The sequence below is a fragment of the Babylonia areolata genome, chromosome 20, assembly GCF_041734735.1.
Source record: "Babylonia areolata isolate BAREFJ2019XMU chromosome 20, ASM4173473v1, whole genome shotgun sequence".
Taxonomy (NCBI): Eukaryota; Metazoa; Mollusca; class Gastropoda; order Neogastropoda; family Buccinidae; genus Babylonia; species Babylonia areolata.
Window position 1 is genome coordinate 6,078,672 of NC_134895.1, and position 13,630 is coordinate 6,092,301.

At 45.9% G+C, this 13,630-nt stretch overlaps 1 protein-coding gene across 1 annotated transcript; it reads right to left on the bottom strand.

Moving 5' to 3' along the window:
* Nucleotides 1-392: 392 nt before the first annotated feature.
* LOC143295111 (uncharacterized) lies at nucleotides 393-2,702 on the bottom strand. Its single transcript, XM_076606673.1, has 3 exons — nucleotides 2,125-2,702; nucleotides 1,789-2,018; nucleotides 393-403 (listed from the first exon to the last, which is right to left on the bottom strand). The coding sequence occupies exons 1-3, from the start codon at nucleotides 2,700-2,702 to the stop codon at nucleotides 393-395; spliced, it is 819 nt and encodes a 272-aa protein (XP_076462788.1).
* Nucleotides 2,703-13,630: the final 10,928 nt, after the last annotated feature.

A 13,630-nucleotide genomic window follows, 5' to 3' on the forward strand; every position in this document is an offset into this window, starting at 1 on the left:
TGTGTTATGCAAGTGTGGATTTTCCTTCAGAAACTGCCCAGTCAAACCTGTCTTTGTCCCAGTCATTGCTGATGCCCCATCAGTCCCTAATCCAAAAACTTTGGTCACAGGGATCCCTCTTTTGTCAAGTTCACTCTTGATGGTATCAAACATGCCTCTTCCTGTACCCTCATGCAAGCGCACATCAGTCAAGAAGAAAGTGCTTGGATGTAGAGTCAGTGGATCAACCACTCGGACGTTGATGGCAAGTTTATGATGTACAATAATATCAGTACTTTCATCGACAAAGATGGTGATCACTGGCGACTGTTTCACCTTTTCTGTAATATTCTCATCAATCACATCTGACAATACTTTCAGGAAATCATCTGCTGATGAGTCACTGGTGTAGTCTATGTTCTCTCTGCAACACAAGTGTTCAACATTTGGCACCTTGAGATGGATCAGCAGCTTCACAAGTGATCGAAATTTCAGAAGAGGGAGTCCTTCTTGGCACAACCAAAACATTGCTTTAAATGCCACCACCACAGCTTCTTCTTTTTTACCCAGTGCACTTTTCTGCCTCTCTTTCATGTTGGCGGCTTCAGCTGGGGCATTTATGAGCAACTGATGATCACTGCCCTCTACATGGCGCGTCAGGGTGCTTGTACGAAAATTATCTGTCCCTGCTGCCAGGCTGTTGGTTTTAGCGTGTTTTCGACACAAATTATAGTACATGTGCCCCTTATCTGAGTCATATCTCAGCCATGGATATAGTGTTAGCCATGTTGTCTGAAAAGTTTTAGGTTTCGTCAGTTTACCTTGGTCAGTCGAAGTCGAAGCCCGTGGCTGATCCGTATCACTAACACACAACTCTGTCTCAACACTGCTAGACTCATGTTCGATAGCTGTTTCGAGCGGGCGCGGACCGAATGACAAGACTGATTGCCCAGGAACAAGTTTCAATTTCTTTTTTGGAGGCATGATTGCCCAGAAACTCCAAAAGTTTGCCCAAAACCTCTGAAATTACTCTGCAAAGTCCGCCAGAGAATTCCCAGAAAGCAAATCGAGATCAACAAGCTAGCGAAAGTGAGTGTTTGATGATTAGACAGAAGCAAGCGTGATTGACCAATCAGAGGCAGCCATACGAAAACAATGCGACGCTCCACTCTCCGCCGTGTGTTTTTGCAGTATACCAAGCTCCACGGAAAAATGTTAACACGGTGGCGCACGGGTACCGTAAAGCGTTGCGGCTTGTAACACTCATTAGAGAGAGCGGTTGCAGGATTTTCAAGGACAATGCGCTAATGGCGCAGGGGTAAACCGAACCCTGCATAGATAATCATCTATATGTTGTCACAGGTATGTGAGATGTGAATGAATTAGCTCTTGTGGCGTGGCTGTGCACAATTATAAATGTTACAATAACATACAACACGAGAATGGTTGGGTTTTGTGATCCAGTGTATTGACGTGCAACTTATTTTGACAAGCACCATCGAGAGCCGACCCAAGTTCTGCGCTTGCGCGGTACATCCAAAAGTCGGACCGGAGCCCGGCACATCTCCCCCTCAATGAAATGGACAAAAAGCATTCACGAATAATGCTAAGATTAATTTTTAGAGTCTTTGTGATAACCGAGAGGGGAGATCTCAATGAATGTTCATTTCACTTAGAACTTGAACTTCAGCGATGCCCTCGGGAAGACATCTGGTCTCGGCGTTGATCAAGGATGGTGCGTTGACCACGTCGGCACGGCATGGCTGCATCAGCGTCTATAGCGTGCTGGAAGAACAACAGCACGCCCACTTCGGGTTGACTGGAACCGGCGACGTCTCAGGCGAAGGACCGGCTTGGCTGGGCAGCGGGCTCGGCTGGCTGGCTGCAGGGCTTCTTGCCTGGCGAGGTGGCCTTTCAGAATGAGCCACTGGGGTAGCTGGGGGTAAGGGATCAGGTGGGCAGGTCTGGACATTGACCTCGGGGTGTCCCTGGATTGGGGGACTGGCTTCAACTGGGACTTTTGGACCAGGAACAGTAATCTGATGTCCAGACACTTGTGGGAGAGTAGGACAAGTAGCGTTCTGCGTAAAGCTACTTGCAGGGAGGGAGTGGGATAGGCGAAGGTGTTTGCGATTTCGCCTGTACTGGGTACCAGCAGGGGTTTCAATCAGGTAGGATCTGGGGGCAACCTGACTGACAACTCGAGCTGAATTGGACCATCGGGACTCATGGTCCAGCTTCTGGAGGACATGGTCTCCAGGTTGGAGCTCGGGCAAGTAGACGGCTCCGTGATGCTTGTCAAAGTTCTTCTTGTTGTTGAACTTGGCCTTGGCATCGTTCTGCTTGACGACATTTTTGTCGTAGAGTTGAGGTTCCAGGTTCGACTGCAGGGTAGGCAGGGTGGTTCGCAGTCGACGTCCCATCGCGAGTTCTGCAGGGCTGGCCCCTGTTGGGCCTGTAGGTGTCGCTCTGTACGACAAGAGAGCTTCAAACGGATCTTCTTGGTCCAAGATGCGTTTGGCAGTTTTTACCGCTCTCTCCGCCTCTCCGTTGGAGATTGGGAAATATGGGCTACTTGTGCAGTGAGTGAAATTCCACTTGTCAGCAAACTTCTGGAATTCTACCGAGGTGAACTGCCTGCCATTGTTGGACATCAGCGTTTCTGGTATGCCATGGTGGGCGAAAATGTTTTTCAGCCGACTGATGACAGTGTCAGTTGTCATGTTTGGCAGGTGGGCAATCTCAATGTAGCGAGAAAAATAGTCAATCAGGACTAAGTAATGCTGGCCTTTCACTTCACAAATGTCAGTTCCGACCATTTGGAATGGGCGATCTGGGAGAGGGGTAGGCTGGAGAGGTTCATGTTTCTGCGATGGTTGTCGCTGTTCACAGTAGGTGCATTTCTGTACCTTGTCTGCAATCTCTCTGCCGAGTCCAGGCCACCAGACTGAGGAGTTTGCTCTTTCTCTGCACTTCTGGATACCAAGGTGACCTGCGTGTATCCTATCAAGGATTTCAGCGCACATTGACGTTGGTATCACGATTCTGCTTGCTTTGATCAGGAGGCCATTGTGAACACTCAGTTCGTTTCTCACAGAGTACAGTTCTTGTAGTTCTGGACCTACGTCGTTTTGGTACACGGGCCATCCAGCAACTGTGTAGTGAACTGCTGCGCTGAGAACTCTTATCACGGCTTGTTTCTGCTGCGATCTGAACCAGACGTTTATCTGTCATTGGCCACGTTGACCTGACGAAGTCGACATGTGCTTCAATGTCCTGACGAACTTCCTGGAAATCTTCTTTCTGGGACGCATGAGACAATGGGCTACGGGACAAAGTGTCTGCGACGACTAGATCTTTGCCAGGAGCGTAGAATGCACGCGGATTGAACTTCATCATCCTCAAGAGAAGTCGCTGACAACGCAAAGGAGTGTCTTGGAGGTCCTTTGTGTTTATCAGGGGCACCAGGGGCTTGTGGTCAGTTTGGAGCTGAAAGGATTCCAAGCCAACGAGATATCTGGAAAACTTTTCACATGACCAGACGGCTGCCAGACACTCTTTTTCAATCTGGGCGTATGAGCGTTCAGCGTTGGTGAGTGTACGTGAACAGTAGGCTACAGGTTTCTGGACTCCGTCATGTTCTTGGAGTAGGACTCCGCCTATGCCGTAACTGCTAGCATCACTGCTCACTGTTGTTGGTTTGGTCAGATCGAAGAAGGCAAGTACTGGCGCAGAGGTGAGTACTGCTTTCACTTTCTCCAGTGCTTCACGTTGTGGTGCTTCCCATGACCATGCTGTGTCCTTTTCCAGGAGCCGAGTCACTGGCTTCAGTGTTGATGACAGATCTGGGACGTACCTGCCCAGGAAGTTGACGAGACCTAAGAGTCTTTGCAGCTCTGTAACGTTCTTGGGGTCTGGCATGTTCATCAGTGCCTCAACTTTGCCTGGGTCGGGTTTCACTCCGTCTCCGCTGATGATGTGGCCCAAGAACTCGATCTCGGTCTGTCTCAGCTGTGATTTCTCTTTTTTGAGCTTCAGGTGATGGGAGTGCAGTTTCTTGAGGACGTCGTCCAGGTGCTTTTCATGCGAGTTGGCATCTTCACTGAAGACGAGGATGGTATCAAAGTAGCAGAGTACGCAATCCATGCCCTTGAGGATTTCTTCAACTGTTCTCTGAGAAATCTCTGGCGCTGACGAGATCCCAAACGGGAGCCTTTTGTAGAAATATCTCCCATTTGGCGTCATGAAGGTGGTAAGCTTTGCCGTTTCTTCATCTAGCGGCAACTGCCAGAAGCCTGAGGTTGCGTCTAACTTGCTGAAGACCTTCGCACCACTCAGCTTATGCAGCAAGTCATCCAATGTGGGCAGGGTGTACCTTTCACGTTTCACTGCCTCGTTCAGCTTCTTGAAATCCGTGCAGATACGAATCTGGCCTGACTTCTTCTGTACTGGAACCATTGGCGCACACCAATCTGTTGGCGTTGTGATTTCTTCTATGATTCCAAGTTTCTCCATCATTTCTAGCTCTGTTTTCACCTTATCAAGGAGAGGGATGGGAACACGACGTGCGACTGAAATGCTGTAAGGCTGAGCTCCTTCTTTCAGGGCTATCTTCACTGGCTGGCACCAGACTGGCGGCCCATCTAACATGCTTCCAAAGATCTCTTGTTCAACACTCTCAACGCGCTTGATGAGATTCAGTGCAATGGATGCACTCCGACTCAGGAGATTATCCATATCTCCGTCAACAACGACAACGTGCAGTGACATGGCGTCATTTGTACCATGCAGCTTCACATCAGTTTTGAACTGGCCTGCTGTCTTCAGAACACCACCCGGCGACTTCAGAACAGCTCTAGCAGGGGTGAGCGGTGGAGCGAGATGAAGCTTCTTGTACTGGCTGTGGGACATGATAGTAATGTCTGCTCCAGTGTCTATCTTAAACTTGCAAGGTGTGCCACATACATCGAGTAGTGCGTACCATGCTGGGATGTTGCTGTCCACTGCTCCAAGGAAGAACGTACGTTGTTCGTTGTTGTTTTCATTGTCTGTCAAATCTTCTACGACGTCGGCTTCTTTTGCTTTGCTTCGGCACACAATGGCGAAGTGGTTCCATTTTCCACAATGACGACATTCTTTTCCTTTCGCTGGGCAATCAGTTTCTTTGTGATGTGCATCTCTCCCGCATCTATTACATTTGCCACCTCTTCCTCCTCCACGGTGGGAGCCGCGACCACGCGGATTACGATGCTGGCCTCGAGGTGTGACGCTGTGTGAGGCTGTGCCCTGGGCTGCTCTCTGGTGACCACCACGGTGGCGTCCATGCTGTCCACGGACTGCATCGACCGAAGAAGGGCGCTGTGAAGTCAACTGCTGCTTCACAAGTTCATGTTGTCGTGCTAGCTGTGTAGCATCTTTCAGGGTTAAGTCTGCTTGTAGCTGGAGTTTTTCTGACAATTCTCTATCTGATAAACCTACAACCATTCTGTCACGAATCATGGACTCTTTGTCTGGAAAATCAGCGTGTTCAGCTAAGTCATACAGTGCACGAATGTATGTCTCCACGTTTTCACCTGGGAGCTGGGTACGCTTGTGGAAAACTGCGCGTTCGTGAATAATGTTTCTCTTTGGCGTGAAGTAGTTATCAAACATCTTGACAACATCATCAAATGTAGTGTTTGGTGGGTCAGGGGGATCTTGATCAGCACAATGGTTTGTGTGGATAGTAAATGTTGAATATATCTTTTCAGCCTCTGAACCCATACTATAGATGAGAGAAGAAACTTGAATGTCAAACGACTTTCTTGATAGTTCTGTGCAAGTATGGTAACGCATGAATCGTTGTCGCCAAGTAGGCCACTGCTCAGGAGAGGTAAAGTCAAAATTAGTAGGAGGCTTGAACGACATGATTTTCGGTCCGTTTCTTGACAATTGATCTTGATCTTTTACATCAACGAACTAGGGAGAGCACTACCTATCCTAATCCTAACCTAATGTTGAGGACCTGGCCAGTCGGCGCTCGTTCAGCGAACGACCAACATGATGCCACGTCCGGCACCGGAGCAACTAATATTTACTATCAATTTTCAGTGTCAGAACACCATCTATTTGTGACGCGCTGATGTAACAAAATGGCAATGACGTAGTTCGAGTCTTGTGTTGATAGATTTCGCTTCAAAAGATCAGATATTTTACGTACCTTCACTTGTTAGGAAACCTACCAGTCACCATCCCACCGCTGCCACCATGTGGCGTGGCTGTGCACAATTATAAACGTTACAATAACATACAACACGAGAATGGTTGGGTTTTTGTGATCCAGTGTATTGACGTGCAACTTATTTTGACAAGCGCCATCGAGAGCCGACCCAAGTTCCGTGCTTGCGCGGTACATCCAAAAGTCGGACCGGAGCCCGGCACAATAAAAATTCTCTAGTCTATGGCAGTTCACATTTTGTTACAGAAGTGAGAACCAAAAAGTAAAGGGAGGTTACAAGGGTTTTTCCCTTCAACCACACGCCAGTGTTGGTTTGGTAATCACAAAAATGTGGGTGGTTACAGTTGAACTGTTTCTATTTAAAGGTTTTTTTTAAACTGACCTTTTCACAGTGTTTGGTTTCTTTCTGACTGGCTTTAATTAATTTCAGCCCTGAGATGATCCTTGTGGTTGGCTGGGCTGTAAGACATATGCTGTGAAAATTTTGATGTGAGCACACGCTGGTTGTTTGTATACTTTTGTAGCTGTGTTAACCCGAGTGGTATATAAAAGGGGACAGTACAAAATAATTACTGATTTACTAAGTTAAAGAGGGTGAAGGTGAAAGGATAGAAAAGATCCGTGCACAGGCCAAGGACATAATTATGGAAGGCCAGTCACAAAAGGGTTTTTCTATTGTTTTATTACATTATGAGAAGTAAAGAAGAAGAGAAGACAATGCCTTTAGAAGACAAACACAAATGTCATAAGTTCAACACGTCAGGAGTGCCAGTGGATAGTAAGTACATGTATACATATTACATGGAAAGACTACCACTTGGTTTTGGAGTAGGCAACAACAAAAATGATGAAAAATGCATATGTGTGAAGACCAGACACTGACAACAAATGAATTTCTAATACATTTAGTGGTTGAAGCTAAGCTGATCTAGTGAAAGTACACTGACAGTATAGATTATGTAAAGCATATACTGTGTCAAAGTGACTCAAATGAATCTGTTATGTAGCACTATACTGGAGTAAACTGTATAGGAGAGAGCATGATAGCTAGATAAGTAGATTTCTGTTACCAGACTGTGATACCTACCAGTAGAATGTTAGGCAGCTGACTGTGTGTGCAACACGCTCGATGTGTATTCGAAAGCTGTGCCTCGGAAAGTGACTGGCGGATGCTTACGGCTTTCAGTTCAGATTTGGATTTGAATAGCCTTGCACCACAGGAGTTATATCAGCATGGCAATGGTTGACACCGTTGCTGTAGTAAAACTGTCATCCGCTTTATGGCATGTGCTGTGGGTGTGAGTTGAAATCCCCACAATGACGAACGATTAAACTAAAATCAAATATGCTTCTAACTGATTTAAGTGTGTGTGTGTGTGTGTGTGTAAGCACAACAGACATTATCTAGTAGTGAATGATACAGAGACTTGATTTAATAAATGTTATGAGTATTTGTTTACAATGGGCTTTGCATTCAAATTTGGAATGATGTCACGCATTATGCAAGAGTCGTTGAGGACCGGTGGGTCAGTTGCGAAAAAGGCGTCTGCTATACAGCTCATGCATGAGGCAGTATTTGAAAACCAGCTGAGCGCTTGGCTACACTTATGTGATTCTTAGCATGTGAGGGGGTATGTGTATTTGTGTATATTATGCGCACACGTCTGTTTTACTGTGCATTTGTGTGTGTGTGCTAAAGTATGAGAGGGCACATGTGTGTGCTAGGACATGTGCAATATAGGCCTACCTGTGTGTGCCCAATTGTATGTTTTTATGTTGATTTATGCTTACACCTGCTGTGTGCATGTGCGCATAGTTTGTGTGCGACACTGTCATGCACATGTACGTATTTTTCAATGGCTTTATAAAGTCTTTCGTTGACGTGTTCCGCAAATCATTTTCAGTTGGCATATAACAAACTTTTACTTCTGGTCCAAATGATAATCTAACAAGATGGTTACTGCAGTGAAATAATGTGCTACAGTAACATAAATTCATGTTTATGAACATGGCCAGGTTTGTGACAACAAAAGTGACAGACGCAGTGACATGTAGACAAGGGGACAGCTGGACATGGTGACAGACACAGTGACATGTAGACAAGGGGACAGCTGGACATGGTGACAGACACAGTGACATATAGACAAGGGGACAGCTGGACATGGTGACAGACACAGTGACATATAGACAAAGGGACAGCTGGACATGGTGACAGACACAGTGACATATAGACAATGGGACAGCTGGACATGGTGACAGACACAGTGACATGTAGACAAGGGGACAGCTGGACGTGGCGACAGACACAGTGACATATAGACAAGGGGACAGCTGGACATGGTGACAGACACAGTGACATACAGACAAAAGGACAGCTGGACATGGTGACAGACACAGCGACATATAGACAAGGGGACAGCTGGACATGGTGACAGACACAGTGACATGTAGACAAGGGGACAGCTGGACATGGTGACAGACACAGTGACATACAGACAAAGGGACAGCTGGACATGGTGACAGACACAGTGACATGTAGACAAGGGGACAGCTGGACATGGTGACAGACACAGTGACATATAGACAAAGGGACAGCTGGACATGGTGACAGACACAGTGACATGTAGACATGGGGACAGCTGGACATGGTGACACAGCTGGACATGGTGACAGACACAGTGACATATAGACATGGTGACAGACACAGTGACATAGACAAGGGGACAGCTGGACATGGTGACAGACACAGTGACATATAGACATGGTGACATATAGACATGGTGACACAGTGACATACAGACAAGGGGACAGCTGGACATGGTGACAGACACAGTGACATACAGACAAGGGGACAGCTGGACATGGCAACTGGACATAGTGACAGACACAGTGAGATGTAGACAAGGGGACAGCTGGACATGGTGACAGACACAGTGACATGTAGACATGGGGACAGCTGGACATGGTGACAGACACAGTGAGATGTAGACAAGGGGACAGCTGGACATGGTGACAGACACAGTGACATATAGACATGGTGACAGACACAGTGACATAGACATGGGGACAGCTGGACATGGTGACACAGCTGGACATGGTGACAGACACAGTGACATATAGACATGGTGACAGACACAGTGACATATAGACATGGTGACAGACACAGTGACATAGACAAGGGGACAGCTGGACATGGTGACAGACACAGTGACATATAGACATGGTGACATATAGACATGGTGACAGACACAGTGACATATAGACATGGTGACAGACACAGTGACATAGACAAGGGGACAGCTGGACATGGTGACAGACACAGTGACATATAGACATGGTGACATATAGACATGGTGACAGACACAGTGACATATAGACATGGTGACATATAGACATGGTGACAGACACAGTGACATAGACAAGGGGACAGCTGGACATGGTGACAGACACAGTGACATATAGACATGGTGACATATAGACATGGTGACAGACACAGTGACATATAGACATGGTGACAGACACAGTGACATAGACAAGGGGACAGCTGGACATGGTGACAGACACAGTGACATATAGACATGGTGACAGACACAGTGACATATAGACATGGTGACAGACACAGTGACATAGACAAGGGGACAGCTGGACATGGTGACAGACACAGTGACATGTAGACATGGTGACAGACACAGTGACATGTAGACATGGGGACAGCTGGACATGGTGACAGACACAGTGACATGTAGACATGGGGACAGCTGGACATGGTGACAGACACAGTGACATGTAGACATGGGGACAGCTGGACATGGTGACACAGTTGGACATGCTCCCAGATTTCACTCCGTTTCTCTCTCCCTCTCTCTCTCTCTCTTTCTGCCTCACCCCACCCCCTCTTTTGTTCTGCCTGGAGTTTAACTGGTTTTGTTTGCTATTTGTTCAGAGATTTGTCAGTGGTCAGTTTACTGTTTGAATAATGCCAACATTGATTTGTTTGAGTAGCTTTCGTGAAGCCGGTGCTGTGCGTTAATGTTTTGGTTTGCTTCTCCAGCTGGCCCCAGAGTTAGTTCATAGGTTTGAACTGCCCCGGTGTGCGAGCGTGTGTGTGTGTTCATACGCTGCAATAATACAGACTCGATACTGAGGAGTTCTAAGTAACTTTATTAGATCTAACATGAAGATGGCGACAGGACAACTGCTGTTTTCATCCGGGTCCCTTTGATGGACATGTGATAAGTCATGTGATTCTTAGAATTATTAATAGAACAACATTACAGAACACCCGGTACATGTTTTTGTATGTTAGGAAGTTATATAAGGTAAACACAAAACAAATGTATGTATCTATATATTGTATTACTTGCTTGTTTGTAATTAGCTTTATAATTAAATATTATTGTTTTTTATCATTTGCCCAACCTATATGTTGTGAGTATGTTGGACTTGGCTGTGGGCTGAGAGATTGTGGAGGGTGAGTGACGAGCTTGTGGATGCACAAGTTAATTTCCAAATGGATGAATCAAAATGTATTGTGTGTTTTGTTGTTTTTTAATAATGGAAAGGTGATGTTGTAAATGAGTTTGCTTTGACTTTGCTGTGTGTTTTTGTGCTTAAGTTATCTTTAATTTCACTGTTCTGTTTGTATTAGTTGTAATGTGTGTGTACCACAGACTTCGCCACCCTTAATTTATTTGTGATAATAAAGTGATTCTGATTCTTCAACATTTCTTGGTAAAGATGAGTACATGTGAACATAGAATGAATGAGGACCCCGGACCTGACAGTGGAATTGCACAGTGTGGACTGCACACAGTCAACAGTATTTTCAGCATGAACACACAGCTGACATGTTTGTGTATAGGTGTGAGTGCAGGCACTTTAATCATTGCTGTTTTCTCTTCCTCTGGTATAAATACTGACCATTACTGTCACTCAGTGTCAGTGCCTGTGAGTGGGTACTAATCAATACTGAAGCATGGGGTTTGCCCTAAACTACTTTGACTGTCTCTGTAACTTCCATACATTCCCCAGCAAGAACAGTTTGTCTTGTCAATATCACCCTCTGATTCCAACATCAGAACCTTGAAGAAGGCAAATTAGGGCAGCCAAATCTAAAACCTTTCCCTTCTTTTTCTTTGCACCGAGTTGACACAGTTTCAAAGTATTTGTCCTTTCACTATTGAGAGCTGTAGTGAGCGTCAGGAACACAACAGTTACAGTTTCTACTGATACATTTATATGATTGCCTGTACAAAACATGCATGCAATACTTGTCATAACAGATTTCTGTGTGTTATATTTGGGCTGCTGCAGAGAGCCCATCACAACAGTGCAGCACCACCTATAGTTTTTCTGACTGCAAGTGTATTTGTTTTACTTTAATGTTCGTTTTTCTACAGAATTTTGCTATTAAGAACACTGAATGAACACAGTGCACGGGACCTAGCTTAACCTTTTCCATATGTTCCCTAAAATTTTGCACACCGTACGTTGTGGGTATACAGACACCCATGCTTTCTATGAAGGAAAGACTCCTCGCCGTACGTCGTGGGTGCACAGCAACCCATGGTTTCTGTATAGGAACTAACCCCTTCCTGTATGATGTGGGTATACAGACACCCATGCTTTCTATGAAGGAAAGACTCCTCGCCGTACGTCGTGGGTGCACAGCAGCCCATGGTTTCTGAAAAGGAACAAACCCCTTCCATTATGATGTGGGTATACAGACACCCATGCTTTCTATGAAGGAAAGACTCCTCGCTGTACGTCGTGGGTGCACAGCAACCCATGGTTTCTGTATAGGAACTAATCTATTTCCGTACATCATGAGTGTACCATCAATAACTCACATCTGTCTGTAAAACAAATTTTACGTTTCCTTCGCCAACTTTCATGTCTGGTTTCCAGTTGCATGCATGCATTTACTGAAGCGCTTCACCAAGTGCAGGGATGTGAGAGCTTCATGTAAATGGGCTTTTCCATTTCATTATAAACAATTAAAACAATTTTTTTTTTTTAAACTGAACTTTTAGTTGGGCGTGACTGCTGCAGAAACCCCCCAGCCAGAGACCATTTTAAGATATGTGCAAATCCGGAGAGAAAAGGAAGAAAGGGGTGAAATTTAGGTATGATGTCATCCGGCACCAATTTAAGGTGTTGCGATGCTAATGATGATGTATTTGACAACATAATCGAAGAAAGAAAAAAGCCACACTCTTTATGTCTGTCCCCGCGACTGATAATAACGAAAGGCCCGTTTCGTTCTGATCTGTTCTGCACATGTTGATGGCAACTCTCTTGTGCCAAACATTATGTATTACTTAGAACTGACAGTGAATTCTGAGTTGTTTTGATGAAATCTAGCATGCTTTGAATAGAAAACAACAAACAAAGCAAGCGTGCTTTATAACAACGAATAAACAAATAATGATTCACTCTTGCTCTTTGGAGCATACCGATGTTTTCATGGTCCGGCAAGACACACACACACACACATACTGATACACGTGTGTACATAAACACCTCCACACACACACCCACACACACGCTCACCGCCCTTTCACATATACACGCACTCGCATACACACTGATGCACACACACACACACGAACGCACGTGCGCGATCTCTGTCCCTGTCCAGCCACACTTTGTGGAACAAAACCCCCCGCAACATTTCGCTAATGCTCTATGTGTGTGTGTGTGTGTGACGAAATTACGTCAGATGATGATGCAGTGGTACATTTGGTGGCTGCAGCTTGTAGATGTTATTTAGATCAGGGATCTATAGACAAAGTACACAAGATGCATCTCCATTACGAACAGAAATTCTGCCTCGCAGAATGGGAGCAGAAGTGGCTTATGAGCTTCCATCCAGACAAATGTCAGACACTGCGAGTGAGCCGGAAGAGAGACCCCCTACCATCAGAGTACACCTTTCGTGGCCACACCCTTGATGTAGTCAGCAAATCAAAATACCTCAGCATCACCATCACTTCTGATCTTAGATGGACCCCCCACATCTCCAATGTCTCCAACCGAGCCAACAAGACCTTAGGCCTACTCAGACAGAACCTGAAAGTAGGCTCCCAGCACATCAAACAGCAAGCCTACCAAACACTGGTCCGCCCAACCCTGGAGTATGCCAGCTCTGTGTGGGACCCCTATACAGAGAAGGACAATAACAAACTTGAGGCAGTACAACGCCGGGCTGCTCGCTGGGTGACCCATCGACACAGGAAAACATCCAGTGTGCAAGACATGATGGAGACTCTTCAGTGGTCCCCCCTCAAAGAGCGAAGGAGAAGGCAAGACTGGTTAACTTTTATAAGTTTCATAGCGGCAGTCTTATCATCAACACATGCCACAAGCCCTCTCAAAATCCTTCAGCATCCACGGGGACCCGAGGATCGCACCCAGCAGCGTACCACCTCTCCA

Coding starts and splice junctions, on each gene's coding strand:
- LOC143295111 (XM_076606673.1), bottom strand. CDS start 2,702: ATGACAACTGACACTGTCATCAGTCGGCTGAAAAACATTTTCGCCCAC. Junction 2,019..2,124: donor GAAACCCCTGCTGGTACCCA/GTACAGGCGAAA, acceptor TCTGGACATCAG/ATTACTGTTCCTGGTCCAAA.